Consider the following 20,830-nt stretch of genomic DNA (forward strand, 5'->3'; position numbering starts at 1 on the left):
TTTGTACATGGTATATTTAAGCATATATAGTATGCGCATATGCACACTTTGTAGTTAATTGAGTATTAAACTGAGAAAGATTACTGAAAATCTCCAAAAATTTAATTAACAATTTTTATTAACCAACTATTTGCTTTTCTCTGTTCTCTCCTTTTGATTTACAGGCGGCCATAATGAAATTACACGCTACAGCAGCGAAGATGTTTCGGGCAATGAGTCCAGCGAGGCGCCCAAAATGACGGAAATTGAACGTCAGGCGGAACTCAATCGTCATAAGGAGGAAATGCAAAAGAAGCGACGCAAGAAGAAACGCACCAGTTCTTCTTTGCACTCGTCAACATTTCAAGGTGAGTTTGAACTTACTCGTTGTTTGTTGGCTGGCAACAACAAAGAGCTTGGTTGATAAACAGAAAAGCGCGAAGATTATTATTAAGGTAGGCTAAGTTTGAGTGATCTTCATACATATGTGCATACAATACAGTTGAAAAATCGTTATCTCTGTGTGTAGTCTGATTTTGTTCTTATATAGAATATATGTATGTATATATATATTATCTACTTAAATTGAAATCTACTGAAAAATTTGTTTGTTTGTTAAGCACAAATTTAGCACGTTTAGAAAAAAATTTAACTAAAAAGTTCAAAGTAAAATGTCAAAAATATGCTTAAAACAAAGTTGTAATTAACATGTCCAATAAAATATGTACATATATAAAATAAAACAAGTCAAGACTTACCATTCAGCTTTTAGTAACCTGAACTTGACTTATTTTATTTAAGTACACATGTTAGTTTGTACATACATACATATATTCTACATTTTTTTATAATATTGAAAACAACAAAAATATCGAAAACGTGGATGACAATAAAAACATCGATAAAAGAACAATTATCGATAACATAACACATAACGATTACAAAAATTTCGATAATAATTAAAACAAAAAATTTCTATAGCGATAACAATAAGTATATCGATAACACTAAAATTGTCAATACCAATTAAAATATAAATGTAAATAGGAATATCAATAGCGGTGAAGATAACGATGATAGTAAAAATAGCGTCAACTATATCGACAACAAAAAAATATCGATATAAAAACGGTACCGACAACAAAAAAAAAAACTCGATTAAAATAAGTGCCTATAACAATTAAAATAACGATAACAATGAAAACAACGATAACACTAAAAATATCGATATCAATAAAAATAACACATACAATTGCAATATTGATAACAAAAATAAAAGTCAATGAAAATAACGAGATTGCATACCTTGGCAAGCTCGTGCTGCATATAAGATCACTGTTTTTTCTTTATTTGTGTTGTTTTTTTTTGCAGACCAATAAGTAATCCATTTAGCGAACTCTGTGCAATTTTTTTGTTTTTTTATCGGAATTTGGACAAAACAACGCCAAAAAGGAAGCCGTATTGAACGTCATGCTGTCATTGTCCTCTTAGCTGAATTTTAAAAACAGCTGTTCGATGTCACCCGGCGTTTAAAACATCGTACATATCCATTTTTTAAATAACCTTAAATCTAAAATGTAATTGATGGCTAAGGCGCACAGGTTTATAGCTGAAAGTAATTATACAGATAAATGCCATATAAAATAATTTTATGTATTCAAATAAATGCGCAGCGAGCATACAGCTTCCACGCCGTCACAGCGCTTTACTTTTCCACCGTTCACCATAGCTTTTCACTGTCTGCGTCTCCACTTTTACTGGCGTACATTTGTATGTACTTATTTGCCGGTTGCCACTTTGCACAATATTTCCGAAATGTGCGAGTAGGTACAGCTAAAAATACTTTTAAAAGTAAGAACAAAAACCCTCGAAAAAAAAATTAAAAGAAAAATAGAATTGCTTGCTTTTGTTTTGCATTTGAGGTGTGCGTGCGTGACTCGGTGAAAATGGCACAAGGCGAATGCATACGTAATCACGACGAGTTATTGAAAACTAAAATAATGCGAAAGATTACTGGAAAATTTAAAAAATAGGTAGCAAAAATTTAAAAAAAAAAACAAAATCACACAAGAAGCAAATAGCCAAATAATTAAATCATTGCACTGCCACGTGCATAAATTTATGTTTTTTGTGCTTTTATATGTTTTTCGTTTTTGCTTAATTTTGACAGTGTTGTTTATAGAATTCGCGTGTGCATTGCTTTCGCCGGCTATTTTCTGCGATGAAATAAACGTATTTTGCGTAGACATATGTCTATTAAATAAGCTTTGTGTAGGAAGAAGTGTGAGAGGAGGGTAAGGATTATCGATCGCAAGGTTGCGTAAAGTGAATGCGCAGACGGTGCTGGGAGCCGTGCACGTAGGCAGTCGGCAGTTGGCTCGCCCAGCTAATTGAGTGTTTTCTTCAATACGACCTTATTTACTATTTTATTACACAATAGTTTGTTTTGCTTGATTTTGTAATTTAATATTTGCTACTCGAATCAACTTTCAACTTTTGTTTATGTTTACTTATCTTTTTGTTTTTTGTTTTTTTTCCACAGAATTGTATAAGCTGACGGGCGAGATCCTTGGCGAAGGCGCCTACGCCTCCGTGCAGACATGCGTAAACATCTACACCGATTTGGAGTATGCTGTAAAGGTGATCGATAAAATACCGGGACATGCGCGTGCGCGTGTTTTTCGCGAAGTGGAGACATTCCATCACTGTCAGGGACATCCGGGCATTTTACAATTAATTGAATTCTTCGAAGATGATGAAAAATTTTATTTGGTTTTTGAAAAGGTAAGCCGCGTCACAACACGCTCGTATGTACTGTAAAAATTCTATGCGAGTGCTTTAAAAAAGTTTTGTAAATGCTTTTCTAAATTTAATTTTGCCATTTTTTTTTTAAGTCAAATTTGTTTGAAATCTAGTCTTGTCAATTAATATATACAGTATCGGTCATATCTATAGCACGCCGTTTCAAAGTGATATTGTGTGCAACTTATGTTTATTTATTTATTTTTAAGAATTTTCAATTAAAATACAGTTCTTTCTCTAACAAACCCCATATAAACCCAAGTTTAACAATTTGTAGAAAACTTCAAAAACAGAAAACAACATACACGTTTTATCAAATTTTAACTAAAGAAAATAAATAAATAAGAATAAACTTCAAATATACTTAAAAACGTCAACCAGTGAAATGTATTTTTTTATTTTTCCTTACACACGCTCATTTTTATTTTTACTCTCCCGAAAACTTTGACTTTTGTAGGTTTACCGTCAAATTGGCTTCTACCTGTTTTATTGTACCATGGCTCGTATGTACTGTAAAAATTCTATGCGAGTGCTTTAAAAAAGTTTTGTAAATGCTTTTCTAAATTTAATTTTGCCATTTTTTTTTTAAGTCAAATTTGTTTGAAATCTAGTCTTGTCAATTAATATATGTATACATCTGTATTTGTATATTATTAAATAGATTTATTTTAATTTTTTTTCTCGAAATCCATATTTTTCAATTCCATTTTTTTTTTTAAATAAATTTTTATAAGTCAAATGTTTTTTGTCCATCAATCAGTTTGAAATCTATGCTTTTTTTAAAACATTTTTTTTCGCAGATCAAATTATTTTAATTTTTGTTTTCAAATTTATTTTCCTTTTCGAATCCATTTGTTTTCAAATCAAAGTTTTGTCAACATCCCGTTTTTTAATCTATTCGGTTTTTGAGATCAATTCAATTTTTAAAATCCGATGTTATTGAAACCTAATTGATCTATTATTAAATCGATTTTTTTCGTTTTTTAAGTCGTATATACATATGTACATTATTGAAAGTAAAATTTTTGAAATTAAAATTTTTATGTCTAACGTTTAACCTTATATATGTATGTAATATTAATTTTTCGGTACAACTATTTTTAGATGCTTAAAGTTTTATTAAAATTTTAAAATTAAAATAACTATGCTTTCTTGACACTTCAAAGAAAAATAAAATAATTTTTGAAAAAGAAAAATCGCACATCCATACACAGTATGCTACTTAAAACAGAATTTAAAAAAAAAATAATAAATTATAATTTTTTTACTCTCGTTTTCCAGATTAATGGCGGCCCCCTTTTAAGGCGCATCCAAGAACAAATTTGTTTCTCAGAACATGAGGCAGCGCAGATTATCAAAGAAATCGCATCTGGCTTGGATTTTCTGCACAAGAAAGGCATTGCTCATCGTGATCTGAAGCCGGAAAATATTTTATGTGTAAATCCGGAAAAATTGTGCCCGATTAAAATTTGCGATTTCGATTTGGGATCGGGCATCAAATTCACCACAGACGTGTCATCGCCGTCGGCAACGCCACAACTGCTAACACCAGTGAGTAGAAATAATAAAATGCTAATTTCTCGCTTTTTTTTAAATGTACTTCTAATCGCTAATCTTTTTGTACGACTTTTAACTTAAACCTTAACGTCTCACTTTTCTTAGGTCGGTAGCGCAGAATTTATGGCGCCCGAAGTTGTTGATCTATTCGTTGGCGAGGCAAATTACTATGACAAACGTTGTGATCTGTGGTCGCTTGGTGTGATTGCATATATACTATTGTGTGGCTATCCACCATTTTCGGGCAACTGTGAACAGGATTGCGGCTGGAATCGTGGCGAGAACTGTCGCACCTGTCAAGAGTTGCTCTTCGAGTCCATACAAGAAGGTAAGTGAGATTCGCGAGTATAAACCACACTACTTTATTTAAATGTGCGTAATTAAATGAAACACATTTTTTTATAATTTATTGTTGCATTCTTCTAGGACGTTTTTGCTTTCCCGATGCTGAATGGACGGACGTGAGCGAAGAGGCCAAAGACTTAATTCGTGGCCTGCTCGTCAAGGAAGCGCCAAAGCGTTTAAGTGCTGCAGCCGTTTTACATCATCCATGGATCAAATTTTCCGAGGAAGAGAATCCGGCCGATAGTAAGAAAATGGAAAATCGGCGTAAAGCGCTGCGCACTCCTGGCAATATTAGGCGGTAAGTTATTTAATGTAAAATAAAAAAATAAAAATAATAAAATACAAAGAAGCTGCTACTTTTGCATAAATGCTCAAGTTTTATATGTTTCCTATTCATTTTCTAACATTGTAGTACTAAAATTTAACCTTTACTTTTCAGCAATCAATCTGCGCGCGAAATATCGCAATTCGCCGAATCGGCAATGGCTGTGAAACGCGTGATCTTGCAACACTTCTCCATGCGCTACGACTACATGAAGGAGCGTCCGAACATCTATCAGCCGTCGCAAATACAGCTCGAGACTCACAATGGCGGAGCGGATAACAACAGTCCGCCAGTATTTATTAAACCACCACCGCCACGTAGTCGCTCAATGAATAATACGCTTAGCGTTAGCAATAATCGATCCGTCTATGGCGGTCGCAACAGTAATTTGTATGCCACACGACAATCAAGTCGCTTTGGCAGCATCAATGGCAGCGGTGGTGGTAAATCGTCGAGCATCTTTCAATCGGGCGCGTCATCGTTCAAGACTCTGAACGTGCATGAGGAGGACGATGACGACGAGGAGGCGCTAGAGGCATTCGGACGGCTCGACGAAGATGAAGAGTGGGCGCATGTGGGCGAGCGTCATGTCGGAGAATTTAACGCTCACGACGATGAGGAGGAGATGGGCAGACGTAGACATTTTCTAGAAGATGCAGAAGATGGGAGTGACGTTGAGAGCTGTCACTATCATTGGCGCGATTTGGATAATGTAAATGAGGAGTTTGAAGGCGAGGATATGGAAACTAGAAGCAGTGATAATTATACGCCACATGACTTTGACGATTACAACAGGCGCCCAAGATACTATGTAGATGGCGATCAAGATGAAGAGTTGTATATGGGCGGAGATATGGAGCAGGAACATAATCGTTATCGTCATGGCGATTATGGTGATAATGCTATTACTAGTGATGCGGAGGATAGTTCCTGTGTTGGGGGTGATGACAAACGCAGTAAGACAACATTACTACAGGGTGCCATGCAAACCAAGGAGGGGGAGAGATCAGCAGGAGCTGAAAGTGCTCTTGAATTAAATTATAATAGATTACATAATGAGCGTAAGGATGCAGACGCTGATGATGACGACGAAGAGTGGAAGGGGAGGAGAGTTAAGGAGGAGCGAATGTTTGAGAATAATGCTTATGTTAATGTTGATCATGATAAGGTTAAGGTTAATGCTAATGATGATGAGGATGATGATGATGAGAATAATTTGTTTGAAAGACCCGATGTTGATGAAAGCGTTTTCAAATACAAGCAAGAAAACATCGAAAAGCTAAAGCAACAACAGCAAAACGAATTTGCTAACGAAACGAAATTGAATTTCAATGCAAATTCAAATGGAAAAGCAAAATTCAAAACTTATTATAACATCCAAGATAATAATATTGAATCAAAGAATGTTGATAATGATAATAACTGTAATGTTAATCGTAGCAGCAGCGGCGCAGGCAGCAACAAAGCTAAAGATTTGTTGCTGGCCGCTGAACAATGCCAACTTCCAATCAGTGATATTAATAATATAACAATCGCCAATTCAAATAGAGAAACAAAAACAACAACCGATGCTGGAGCAGAACATACAACAAAAACAACTCTCACCACCAACGACAACAGCAGATATGCTTCGAAGGCAGAAACAGAGGCAAATAAAGCAAATATATATAATCAAATCGATGGAGGAGGAGATAATATTAAAACAACAACAACAAATGAAAATGCTAATTTATTGGCTAGTATTAGTGATTTGAAAGAAACGCTACCTGAATTTAATGAGACTGCAAATATTGTTGTCGCCACGTCAGTGAACGGAGCCGCATTTGAGACTGCAGCAGTCAATGACAATGATAAGAGAATTGCTGGTAAGCGCGAACAACCGTCAGCGACTCAAAGCGACGATGTAAACGAGAACATTTTCGACTCAAGGGCTCCGGTAAGCGCCAGAGGTAAACATCAGACGTTGCAGGACAAAGAAGCAGCGGTTGACGCAAATGCAGTAGTGCCAGCGGCTTCCACCACCAGCGCGGCAACAACAATGCGAACGACTTTTGGCAATCAGCAGCAGCATACACAAAAACAACAACAAGTACAGCAACAGAAGCAGGCGCAGAAGCAAAATCAAAAACAACAGCAGCAGCAGCAGCAGCAGCCGCAAAAACAAAATAAAAAGCAGCAGCAACANGACAACAATGCGAACGACTTTTGGCAATCAGCAGCAGCATACACAAAAACAACAACAAGTACAGCAACAGAAGCAGCCGCAGAAGCAAAATCAAAAACAACAGCAGCAGCAGCAGCAGCCGCAAAAACAAAATAAAAAGCAGCAGCAACAATTACAGCAAACTCAAAAGCAACAAACTTTATTGAAAACTAAACGTTCGCCATGCGCTAATAAAGCCCAGCGTAATGTGTGCTTTGCGCTTGGTAGTGCCGGCGCTCGCGGCGTCGGTGGCGGCGGTGTTGACGATGATTACGATGCATATCAGAATAATAATTACGATGCTGAACTTGAGGATGATGCCGATGAGGATGATGATGCTGCTGTTTACGGTAGACCGCGCTCGCACAGCACCAACAACGCCAATGCGGCCGGCTATACGCGTCGCCAGCAACAACAACAATACAACAATAAACATAGACGCTACTCACAACCAGCAGCCGGCAACAATGCCAACAACAGCAAGCAGCAACAGACTTCAGGTCAAACGGCTGAAAATTGGCGCAGCCGTGGCGGCATTTTAATAAACGGCGCCAGCAGCGGCGATGGTGTTGCTGCCAACAATTACCGCACCAAGTATCGTTCGCCAGGCGTACATTCGCCCGGTTGGAATGCAGCAGGTCAACAACGCAGCAGCGGTAATGGCGGCTACTACTACAACGCTCGCTCCACTAGCGGCAACAGCTATAACAACAGCCACGTTAGTGTAAGCGGCGCTTCGCCACCATCCGACGATAGCGGTAGCGGTTCTTCTGGTGCCATACACAACTGGCGCAACGATTGCATCTATACAGGTGCACGCAATTGCGGCATGCAACAGCACCGTAGCTATCAACATCCAACACAGCCACGCTACTCGCCCACCCAAGAGGGCGGTGTAGGCGGCGGCGGCGGCAGCGGCTATGGCGCCATAATGCGCGCCCAAGTCTTGCGAAGTAATCAACACCAGCCGCGCATAGGCTCAGGTCGTTTCACGCATTCCCCAACGGGCGGCATGTATTTACAACAGCAGTCGCGCGGCGGCGGTGACAGCGTCGGAAATGGTTTTGTTTTGGGCGGCAGCAGTGGATCACCACCATCACCTGGTACACTAGGCATTGGACTCTCACCGCCGAGCGAGAGTTTGTTAATGCAGCGACGTATGCGCTTAGCAGCAGGCGCTGGACAACATCTAGGCAGCGAATACTGTCAATCGGCAACGGCTAGTGGTTAATAAGCGAAAAGTTTACTACTACGAAAACTTACATACATACATACATAAATACGTATACATATATTCAAAAACAAAACAAACAATAACATTCATGCAATTTTGAACACAAGACACACGTTTTTTTCGTACGTTTTGTTGTTCCACATTTTCCTCTAAGAGTACCAACTCGATTTCAATAATAATTGCAAAATTAAACAAAAAAACCTAATAATCCAACATGTAATTGTGTGCGTGAGTTAAGGTGAAAGGGGGAGATTAAATTAAAAATGCCTACTACGACATTTTTCGGTGAGAAATTCTGAAACGCNAACCTAATAATCCAACATGTAATTGTGTGCGTGAGTTAAGGTGAGAGGGGGAGATTAAATTAAAAATGCCTACTACGACATTTTTCGGTGAGAAATTCTGAAACGCATAAGAAACTAGCGAATTATTTTGAAGCTAAGAAAACAAATTCTAATTTGGCGCAATGCATTTTTCGAGATTTTCGCACGTTTCAGAGACTACCAATTTAACAATTTTAGAAAACTCGTGTCTTAGCATTCTTCCCTCCCGCTTCAACCAGTTGTGCTCACCCACGCAAGCTATTATCCTTTATCGGGTTTTACTTTACAAAAAATACATACAATATTTTTGTACCTTTCTTAATTTCAATATTTTGCTCTCACTTGTGTAACGGAAAAATTGTGTGCTGAGTGAAAAGTGCCCGCTGCCAGGAGGGTGGAATGTAAAGAACTTCACAAAAAGATTTAGGATTTTTTTTTTGTTCCACTAGAAAACATAAAATCACAAAAAGAAAAAAAGTGTGTTTGAATCGCAAAAATTTTGCTAAAACTGTACAGCATATCGAGCCCTAACCGCCAAAATAACGTAAGCGACATTTTTTTCAAAATTTTCTTTTTGATGCAGAAATATTCCTAGAGTATCTAGATGCCTTTCTGCATCAAAAAGAAAATTTTGAAAAAAATGTCGCTTACGTTATTTTGGCGGTTATGGCTCGATATGTGCGCCCTTTGGCCTGCTTCTCATTTTACCCTTACAGCGTACCTTCCACTCAGCCCATCACAAGCTTTCCAAAATTCCAAATACACATAATTTAATTATAATTACTTTATCACTATTATCTCAAAAATTTGTCTTAACAAAACAAAAAAATGTTTCAATTCATTTTTTTTCCAATTTTTTACCAACATACTTATGTATAATTGCAATTGATCTTTTCGAACGATATTTTCGTAATAACGACTGGTAAACGCATTCGCAAAAACAAAAGTAACAAATATGTAAAGTTTGTTGTATGAAGATTAAGAATGTGTTTGTTGATGTTAAAAAAATATGGCTGTTAAGATTGAAAAACAATTGCCTTTTTGCGGGCTTATATAATAAAGTGTATTATGAACGAAAAAAACAACAAAAACAAAAAAAAAAACACTGGAATCACGTCGCCACCACTCATGTAGTATATGAAGTGAACTTTCGCGACATAATACACTTACACACACACATATATATATACACAAACGCAAACATACATACACACACAGTAACATAAAATTACACTTCGTTCATAAAATGTTTATAACAACACCAACAATGTGTGAAAAGCGTAGAAAAAAAAAACATTTAAACATCGTACAATCCAAAAAGTCGTTCACTTTTTTTTATAAAAAAGATATGATAATTCATATAATTTTTAATAATTATAAAACGAAATCGTAAACAAAAAGAAAACACTCTGAAGTTTGATTTTTTGATAAATAATTATATTGTAGTATCTACTATATTGTATCTACTCTTGTTGTGTAGCAGAAAGATGTTGAAGTTTACAAACGGACAAATGCAGCTGAAGTGATGGTAGACGAAGCTGTAGCCTATTATCAATTATGTATGTATGTATCTGAGCGCTGCAGAATTATTATTTTTTTTTTGATCTGCAAAATTTGTTCAGTTTGATAAAAGAAACAAAAACCAAATTTACTTTGATTAAAATAAGCTCAAGCAAAAGAACTACTTGTAACTCCCCGTCCCAAGCTTGCGTGGTGCAGTTAATAGTAGTTGTAGCAAATATCCCAGTAAAAAATTTATGGATTCTAGCAAAAAGCGGGCGATCAACAAATAAAAAGTTTGTTGATTCCTCGCTTATTGGTACTTGTCGGAGTAATAAAACGAGCTAAGGAATATACGAAGATTACTCCGTTTGTTCTCGTTTCGAGGTCAAAATAAGCTCAAACGAATACTTCCTTTGTCCTTCGTAAGGAGCTCAAACGGAGTGCTTGCCCGTAAGTACATGCAATGTTAAAAGTAAGTATAAAATGCACAAGTCTCGTAGATTTGTGGAAGAATCCATTGCTCACGAAGAACTATCGTAAGATTAATCTTTGGTTGCTCCTACTTTTTTTTTTTTTTTNGCCGTAAGTACACGCAATGTTAAAAGTAAGTATAAAATGCACAAGTCTCGTAGATTTGTGGAAGAATCCATTGCTCACGAAGGAACTATCGTAAGATTAATCTTTGGTTGCTCCTACTTTTTTTTTTTTTTTTTTACTGGGACCTGTTATTTTTTTGTAATATGATTTGTTTGCTTTGTAAACAAAGTTGAGCGTCTAAATATATGCTACGAAGGCTGTATGCGTGATAACCACAGCAGGTGAAAATAAGTAGTTTTAAGTTTGTATGACTGTGGCAAATAATTGGGAGAACGAGCTTAGTTTTAGTACAAAAAACTGTTTAGATTTCTTCAGTGTATGATGTTGAGCGCCTAAAAGTTAATCAGCCTCATTGCGTAAGTCGTAAATTAGGCTGAATTGTACNTAAAACTGTTTAGATTTCTTCAGTGTATGATGTTGAGCGCCTAAAAGTTAATCAGCCTCATTGCGTAAGTCGTAAATTAGGCTGAATTGTGCGACCCTACAACATTGACATTGTCTACGGTCGTGCTGAAATAAGTGAACGTCGAAAATCGTCGAAAACTAAGCAAGTTTTTCTGTTTTAAAACACTAGTCGAAATTTTGGGCAATGATGTGAAATTTTCAATACGATACGACTCTCGAAAAACAACTTACATCCGACACGACTCTTGTAATGAGGGCGAATATTTAGAAGACTTGTATATTGCATATATCTCTTAAACGTTTAAGCCCAATCAAGCAGAAAGTTGGTATAATGGAGCTTCATGGACCACAAAGTACGAATTAAGAAAATATGTATGTATTGTAGAAATCACAATTGCCGAAAAAGTGGTTGCCTAATGTTTTCAAACAAAGACTAACAACATACTTGTAAGACATTTTTCAGATCAATGGCATATTCTATACTGTCAAATTCGATTTTTTTTTACCCACTATTTTTCAGATCCCGTCGAAACGGCAATTTTCTTGGGTGTATTTTTCATAGAAATGCATATAACCCTGAAATGTAAAAGAAACAAAATATCCAAAATTCGCTTTTTATTAATTATAACCATGTAATTATAATTATGATGCATTTCTTAACAAAATTGTTAGGAAAAAAAGATTTAGTTACGGCTTTTTTGCATTTCAGGTGACGATATGTAGTTTTCTGGAGGTCGGTAACTAAACTATTTTGAAGCGACATATCGAAGATAAAACGTTATGTTCAACGTCGCAAAATCAAGCATACTTTTAGGCGCTCACAAAGGCTACGTATTCATAAATATTTATGCTTGTGTGTGTTCGAGCTTTAATAATTGCAGCAGGGCTGCTTTTTATTCAAGAATATCTAGGGTTCTAGATAAAAAAAAAAAAACATTGGACAACAACGGCGATAGAATGTGTTGGAGACCAACAAAATATTTTCGTTCTATTTGTTATTTGCTCTCAAAACGAACGCAATGCGAATACGTTCGAAAGCAATTTTCTGTATTATTATAGAGCCACATGCAGTTGAGTATCAGGAAAGGAGGAGGGGTGTCTCTCGAACACACGCTTGAATGCAAAATCGGAAATAATTAAAAAAAAATTAAATTTTCAGATTGCATAGTTTTGTCTTTCGTACAAACTTTATTATTTGTTGTTCCTCTCAACTCATGTAAGGTATCTCCAAGTGAGCTGCTCTTCTCAGAGGGAAATCGATCGGTTATACTTTACGATGACCTCTAGCACGAATCGTATTTTTGTGTGCACTAGGGTGTAGCACCACCCCACAAAAAACTTGATTTTGTTTTTCCAAATTTTGAGACTTCCGCTAACAAATTTAGGAAAAATATTAAGGTTTACCTGAGCTGGATCTATTTGAAAATACCTTCGAAAATCGAGTCTTTTATAAATAAAATTAGTTCTTAAAATATCTTTTCTAAACAATCAGCTCAGTGATAGAAGAGTTTAAGTTTAAAAAGTCTGCTTAAAAATGTTTGAAAAGCTAGTCAACAGAAATAAAAATAAAACGATTTTTGGAGGTATTTTCAAATCTTTAATTTTTTCCGAAATTGCAACACCGTCCAGTAGCAATTAACCGTGATGTACAATTAGCAGATCTTTGGTTAAATGCAACAGTAGCTAATTAAGCAAACTTTTACTAAACCGCCAGATTTTAGCTATCCGAAATTTGTTCACTCAATTTGAAAATTCTATGAAATCAGCTGATAATTTATTTGCGTGAACCCGGTTGTAAGAGTTTTAAAAAAATTTCCAGGGTCGTTGTATATTATGAAGTTGAGTTGAAAAAGAGTTGCATTAAAAGAGAACTGTTACTAGTGTATTTTCGAATTTCCAAGCATAAATGTTGCTTCACCAATAAACCGATGTTTTCATTTAGCCAAGGTCTGAAATAACCGATGGAATTTGTGTATGAAAAAGCTAAAATAAAATTGGGGTCAGATTTTCCGTGCCAATTAAAAAGAGTTCAACTAGCCGGTTTCGACTGTAATTCCGGTAGAAAAACTGCAACTAGATTTGGTGGTACACCCTAATGTACATACATATTTTATCATGTATATCAACGCGGCGCACTTACAAATAAATTTATGCGCCAAAAGTAAAGTGATAGAAGTTTAATTTTGGGATTTAATTTTCAACAAAAAAAGCAAACGAAAAAAATTTATTGCACTCAGTTTTGATGCTAAAGTTGTTGTATTTGAATACCACAAAAAATCAATGACAGCGAAGTAAGATATCAAATTGGCTGCAGCGGCTCAACATACACCCAAAGAGACATACAGACACGCATACACTAAAGTGCTGTAGCCAAAAAAACATATCTGGAGTTAAGCCATTTATGCTTGCATTGATTTTTGAAAACAAAAATATTTTATATAAACTTTAATGTACTCGTACATATGTATTTATCTTATACTCGTACACATTTTCTGTTAAAAAAAATGTTAATTATTTCGAAAGCAAGTAAAAAATGCAAAAAAGTGCAAATACTAAAGCGATCAGCGATCAGAGATGCTGCATATTGCAGTGAAGTGCGTGCAAAAAATTCCATTTAAACTTACATTTAATAAACAAAAAAAAAAAACTTACATATATACATAGATACATACAACATACACATGCATTCATACATATTACACACATATAAACACTTACTACACAATTCGCTAATATTTAACACTAATTAATACAAATCAAACAAAAAATAAACAAAAACACAAAATACAAAAAAAAAATCAAACAAAATTCCCTCTCAGAAACATTTTTATATAAACTATATATATTTTTGCAACTCAGTGAGGAGAAGTTTAAGTAAGAAGAAGAAGCTGATGCAGATGATGATGATGATGATGATGATGATGAAAAAGTTGGAAGTGTAGAGCTATGTAAACGGCAGAAGTTGCAGTGGGCGAATAAGNTAGAAGTTTAAGTAAGAAGAAGAAGCTGATGCAGATGATGATGATGATGAAAAATTTGGAAGTGTAGAGCTATGTAAACGGCAGAAGTTGCAGTGGGCGAATAAGCGAGCGAAACGAATTTTAGTATGCTAAGCACATTTGATAAAGTTTTTGATTGATACACATACATACATACATACATACATATTCTAAGAATGATGAGATGACGATGATGCTGATATGAAGAAGAGACCCAAGCGAGTTAGTAGCAAAAATAAACAAAATAAACCAAAAAAACAAAATCATAAAAATTTATAAAATCAAGATGAGTAAGAAAAGAAAGTAAGAAGCGATGATAAGTACTACACATAGATACACTAGGCGACAAATGAAAGTGCACTCCTTGTTCTAATATAATATTCACAATTATTTTCATGAAATTTTTTTGCATTAATTATTTATGAAAATATAGTTTATTTTATAATATAAACCGTAAAAATCAAAATTTCACACTTTATATAAAGTTCACAAAAATTCAAAAAAATTTCATAAACATTTTCAACTTTTAATTGAGAATTTCTATATGCAGTTTTGTAGTTAATTGTCTTATGACTCAAATGGCTTAGAATGTCGTTGATTTTTGAGAATTTTTTTTTTGTGACGGATTTTTTTCATTTTTTTCCATATAAGCATGCATTTCTTATGCAATAAAATGCGTGAGACCGTTAGCAAGAAAATGTCAAAAAAAAATCAACGCCAGCTTTTGTAAATTACACATGTCATAAAAAAAACCGCAAAAGCAGTATCCAAAAAAAAAATCTGAAAAATCAACTTGCACTTCATTGGACTAAAATTGAATGGGAAACTAGAAATTTTGAATAAAAAGATGAAAATTTTGATAAATTTTTTTGGAATTTTTGTGAACTTGTACCTACTGTGTGAAACTTTGATTTACATATATGGTTGATACATACATATTATAGAATGACTTATATTTTCATAACTGATTAATGCAGAAAATTCTTCATGAAAATAATTGTGAATATTATAATAGAACAAGCTGTACACTTTCATTTGTCGCCTAGTGTATGTTTGCACATGCGCTTTGCAGCTTTCCTCGTAAGTTTTTACCGCGCTTTGATATGCCAGCTGCGAGCGCATGCGCATGCAAGCGCGGTGGAGATAATTTTGCGAAGCAATCGAACAAAAATGTATGAATAGAATTATAAAAGGCGAAAGCAAATAATAAATAAAATAAAAATACGAAAAAAAGATTCATAAAAAATTATAATAAAAATAAAAGTCGAGTATCAAACTAAACGATAACAAAAAATTAATTGTGTTTTACTTTTTTTTCAGAACGGTTGTTTGTGCAATTTGTGCTGGAAAAGTGTTTTGAACGCACGAGCTAAATTTTCCAAACGATGTTAAATATGTAATTCTTCTTATAAAACCCTATGGGCGGACGCATTGGGTGTATTCGAGCTGCAGTTAATGCGGCAGTGTTACTTTTGATGAAAAAGCGTCACGTCCTACGCGAGAATTTGTGCGACTCAAGCGTTCGAGGAACAAAATTTTTACAATCAGTTGCTCATCATTGGCAAAACAAAAGCAACATACAAATTTTTACTGCGCAATTTATGCAGCATTTCAGAAGATTTTCAGTTAAGCATCAGCAACATATCAACAAGCAAGCAACAAGGCTGCAATATTGCGGAAATTATAATGTAGCTCGAACACAGCCATATTTATGTACACATGTCCCAGACCAAAGCATTGTTATAAAAAAAAAAAATATATAGATATTCAGCCAGGCTGTGCAAATCACTGCCGAGTGAATTTCAACTCCTTTCAATTTGAATTCAAAGTGACTTTGGTTGAAATACACTCGGAAGTGAATTGCAGTCCCTGCCTAACAATGTTTTTGGATTTCCCTCAACTTGAAATATTCAAAAATTATATTTGTACTTACATGCTGCAAAAGTCGAAAGGTTAAAGTAAGTATCTGGAAATTTACATACAATTTAAATTTTTAACTTTTGGCCTTTAGGCAGCAAGGGGTCGCTCACCTCTTCACCTCCTCGAAACAAAAGGAACGGAAAATTGAAGCGCCTGCAGATCAAATCCTTTACTGCCATATTACGAAATTGATGGTACACTAAGAAAATAGTTTAGTTACCTCAACTAAAAGTTCGCCGTGCACCTTCGAATCTAAAGTATTTTTTGCAAGGCAATTTCTAGAAAAAAAAAAATAATGAAAAATTTGTGCTGAATTTTATAACAAAAAAAAAAATTAATGAAAAATGCATCCTATTTTGGTCCTTTATTTGAGGAGTTTACACTGGAAATTTAATGGGTGCAACAAAACAAAGTACGCTGTGATCTCGAAGTTCTTTATATCCTTATGATGCTTCCAAACCCCAACGGTACAAGATATTATCAGCCTCCCTAATAAAGGTTAAAAGTTTCTTGGTAGACCTTAAGGTCATGGACTTTGGCGGAACGGAAGTGCTGCAGTCTTAGTTTGGCTAAAGTTGGACAATCACACATAATGTTCTCCGACGTCGGAGACGGAAATCCATCTCTGTGTAGAGGCCAATCCGGTGCCTATATATATGAGAGCGTAGGTGATCACGACTGGTTAGGTAACCAATAAGCAACTTTATGTTGGCTTTATTCAAAAGACTTCCGTGAACGGATGTTACGATTCGAGCCCAGGTTTACCAAGGATGATCGGTTCAAACCGACAAACGATTGTAGAGGCACATAAACATATGAAGCGTAGGACAGTGCATATGAGTAACGAAACTTAGGCGTATACTTGCGGTGACCATTCGTACCGATTTTGGCGCGACAGTACCGATTTTGAGAAAGTTGTCCCGCCGAATATTTTTTTAAAGTCGGGGAAGTGTCCCGATTATTCATATTTGTACCGCTTAAATCCCGATTTTCCTTGTTTACTTCTTGTAATTTAATAGAAGTCGCGGTGTAGCCCAAAACCAATTTTTCGGGCGTGGCAGCAGTTTCGTTATCTCAAAGAACACAGAATATATGTTTCCGTCATTCTTGATTTAATTTTCATTTAGGTTTTTATAATTATTTGCTAAGTTTGTTGTTTTTTTTTTTTTTTAATGAAACCAAGGCGAATTAATATAAGGTGATGATAGCAGGTGTACAAAAACAAAAATTTTCATGTATTTTGTTTTTGCTTTGGCGGCATAAACTGTCAAAATCTGTAAGAGTGTGTGTAGAAATTCAAACAAAATTTTTCATTTTCCCTGCAAACCATTTTTTCAGAGTATTCTGAATTGTAGAGAAATTTGAAAGAATTCGTAAAGATCTCGTCCGATTTTTCGCCGAATTTTCTAAAATGAAATAAACTGTGCACACTTCGATTCCTTTACGAAATTTCGGAAGAAAATCGGTAAAGCAATGAAAATAATGCTGCTATGTGAAGAATTTCTTGCAGAATTTTTTCAGAATTATCTTTGTTTTTCATACAGAAATTTCTTTACGAGTTCGTGTCAACCCCTTCATACAATATTCTTTGAAGATTCGTAAAAAACTCGTTACAGAAATGAGATACTCCTAAAGATTTCGTTAAGATTTCGGAAACTTTGGTTGCAGGGTTGATATCAGAAGACGTGCGGCGAAACACATACACAAAATCAGCTGAGCTAGTAACCATGATAAAAATATAGTAGGGTAGAACCGCTGAGAGTCAATTTAAAAATTCTTGACGTTTCCAAACAATTTAATTTTTAAATTTACTCACAAACACACACACACATTTTCATTTTCAATCTCAAGCAACAACAATTTCGAACAATTTCAATTTTTTATTTTCTCTTTTATATGATTTTAAAATGTTGGCAAACTTCAAAAAAAAAAATCATGGCCGACAAATTGAGAGAACGGTTGTACCTTGCTATGTTTTTATCATGCTAGTAACACCACCTTATATAAATTCGCCTTGAATGAAACTATAGAAACTCGAATTTCGTAAAATTATAAAAAATAATACTTGTTTCCTTCAAAAATTTACGAATTTGTAAAATACAAGCATAAATATCGGAAGGTTAATAATATAAAGACTTATTTCAAAAATTAAATTTTGTGGGAAAGCGCAGTCAAGGTTTGATCAATTCATACAGTTGGTATACCAAAAGATAGATTGAAATACACATATAGTCGCCATTTTTTTTTTTTTTTTGAAGTTTAGTCATCTGTTACAAACAACTTATCTCCTTATCAATCCAAATCTCCAAAAACGTAAATTTTGAATAACGTCTTTATATTATTAAACGTGCAATACATTGTATGTATAAATTTTTGCGATAATTTTTCAAGTTTGTTTCTCTTTGATTTTTTGTTTATGTGTATTAAACGATACTATTTATGTCTCTTTATTCTAAAAACAAAATTGTATGTTTTCATTCTCGATTCTTCAGAATCCCACAGAAATCTGGCCACCGTACGTATACTTACCATGTAGGCAAAGTACTATGTAGAGCAAACTATACTTATTCGTGTATCAAACAAATATCCTTATCAAAATTATGACTCGCCCAGCTATATTCAAATTAAATTCATTAATTTTATTTGGTAATTTGATATATTGCAAATCATGTTAATTGCTTGTGATGGTAAATCAAGCGAGGAAAAGATCAATGAAATAATTTTAAACGAGTTTATTTTTTGTTCTTTTCATACATACATATGTATAATGTATCAACATAAGAGTATATGTATGTATGTATTCCATGAGAATTACAGTGATAAGATTAGATTTCGCTCAGCAAATCGATTTGCTTTTTCTTTTTCTTACTTTATAAATGTACTCAAATTATAGATAGATCTACATACATTTTCTAGTAAAATAGTTTTATATAAACAATTATAAGTTTATAATTATTAACTTAAATACTACTCACATTTGGGTTTCAGTTTCAATTATATACATATGTACATACATACATTGTATATTTGAAGATTGAAAAGTATGTTTGTATGTAGATATTGCCTTATTATAAATGTTTGGTTTATGTATACGTGTGTGTATTTGTATTTATAACAGTAATAAACTGCTTAAACATATATACAAATAATTAAATAATGTTTGGACTTTCTTCTTCTTCTTCTTTTACTATATACATTTGTATTTGGCAGGTTTACGAAAAATTGGTCTGAAATGGGGGGGTTTCTATCTTAAAAAATATATATATTTTTTTATTTGATGAAAATCTTAAACGTATAAATAAACAAAACTAAATGAGTGAGTTATATGTGCTGAATTCACAAAATAGAACTGCTAACGAACTGGCGCTTAACAGACTCAAAGGGACTAACAGCCTTGTGCGACTGTAGAATAACAATATGGGTATCAATTAAAAGGAAAAACGTTGTAGAACGAATAAGTATTGAAAAATGTCTTTTTAAAACTTCATCCTTGAATATCCTTGGATATTTCCAATATTTATTTTTGAAAAAGATATATGTTAAGGACTAATATGTTAACTACCACATCCTCGAATTTCGTCCTGCTAACTTTATTAGTCTTAAATAAAAAAAATTACACTTCTCTTTCACTTTCTCTTTATAAGATATTGATAGTTACAATATATATTATGGAGCCATGTATGCGCTCTAAAAGAACAAACTGATGATGTCCGGTTTAAATACTTTAATTGTTTTGGATTCAGTCAGCCTTTCAACTTGGGGGGGGGCGGAGTTTATATTGAGGGAAATTTTTTTTTAATAATTTTTATTTGTGTATAAAAATAAAAACTTTTGGATTTACGAAAGTATAAATTTTCTGGCATCCTTTACAACGATACCAATTTTTTAGAAATCAGCTTGTAATTTGTTTGCTTAAAATATTTTTTTTTTATAAAAAAATGTATTTTTTAATTTTAAGTGTTTTTTTCTAAAATTTGTATATACGAAGTATACAAATACGCATATCAGAAGAAGGTTTGATTGCGTTTACGACGATATGGCTTTTTTAAAAATCGGTTAGTATTTTTTTTTAAATATTTGTTTTCTAAAAAAAATGTATTTTTTCCTTTCAAATGTTTTTTCTCAAATTTTTACATACGAAGTATACAATTATCCATATCAGAAGAAAGAAACGATACAAATTTTTTTAAAATCAGTTCAAAATTATTTGAAATATAAGGTTTTTAACTTTTCGAAGACCCCACAGAATTTTTGCTTTTAATTGATACCCATATTGTTAATATACAATGCATCAAATCTTTTAAATAATTTTTTTATTCAATCATACCCTAGAAATTTCAAAATTCTTTAAAAAAAAATCCTGACGTCTCAGAGAGAAAAATTAAAAACGCAGTTATACTATATTTGGCTCCTAGTTTTGTGAATATATTGATTTTTTCGTGTGTTTTAAAAATGTTTGGTTTTTGTCGCATGTTGCTATCTACATATCTCGAAAGCTTCAAAAATTTGCAAGATAACATCATCTGGCCGGTTTAAACGTAACCGTTCGAGTTCGGTAATAAGGCTGTAAATTGTTTTTTCTGTTGTTGTTTCTGCACCAAAAGGAAATTTAAAATTTCTTAACATCATTCCAACTGG

At 34.1% G+C, this 20,830-nt stretch overlaps 1 protein-coding gene and 3 long non-coding RNA genes across 5 annotated transcripts in view; all 4 read left to right on the top strand.

Moving 5' to 3' along the window:
* Positions 1–8,697, top strand: part of Lk6 (MAPK interacting serine/threonine Lk6 kinase) — a 50,190-nt gene extending 41,493 nt beyond the window's left edge. For both annotated transcript variants that reach the window (XM_017618815.1, XM_017618816.1), the window contains exons 2-8: positions 165–347; positions 2,522–2,763; positions 4,063–4,332; positions 4,444–4,666; positions 4,765–4,981; positions 5,123–7,039; positions 7,194–8,697. In XM_017618815.1, coding sequence (XP_017474304.1) covers positions 165–347; positions 2,522–2,763; positions 4,063–4,332; positions 4,444–4,666; positions 4,765–4,981; positions 5,123–7,039; positions 7,194–8,442 — 4,301 coding nt within the window. In that variant the 3' untranslated portion in view covers positions 8,443–8,697. The remainder of the gene's footprint in view (positions 1–164; positions 348–2,521; positions 2,764–4,062; positions 4,333–4,443; positions 4,667–4,764; positions 4,982–5,122; positions 7,040–7,193) is intronic.
* Positions 8,698–8,742: 45 nt separating this feature from the next.
* LOC108364929 (uncharacterized) lies at positions 8,743–9,219 on the top strand. The gene is made up of 2 exons (XR_001847843.1): positions 8,743–8,837; positions 8,869–9,219. It is a non-coding gene; the product is annotated as an uncharacterized LOC108364929 (long non-coding RNA).
* A 1,642-nt stretch (positions 9,220–10,861) lies between these two features.
* LOC108364931 (uncharacterized) lies at positions 10,862–11,508 on the top strand. The gene is made up of 2 exons (XR_001847845.1): positions 10,862–11,182; positions 11,323–11,508. It is a non-coding gene; the product is annotated as an uncharacterized LOC108364931 (long non-coding RNA).
* A 445-nt stretch (positions 11,509–11,953) lies between these two features.
* Positions 11,954–14,071, top strand: LOC108364932 (uncharacterized). The gene is made up of 2 exons (XR_001847846.1): positions 11,954–12,795; positions 12,857–14,071. It is a non-coding gene; the product is annotated as an uncharacterized LOC108364932 (long non-coding RNA).
* Positions 14,072–20,830: the final 6,759 nt, after the last annotated feature.

The sequence above is a fragment of the Rhagoletis zephyria genome, unplaced genomic scaffold (assembly GCF_001687245.7).
Source record: "Rhagoletis zephyria isolate East Lansing unplaced genomic scaffold, Rhagoletis_zephyria_1.1 Rzeph_scaffold_01714, whole genome shotgun sequence".
Taxonomy (NCBI): Eukaryota; Metazoa; Arthropoda; class Insecta; order Diptera; family Tephritidae; genus Rhagoletis; species Rhagoletis zephyria.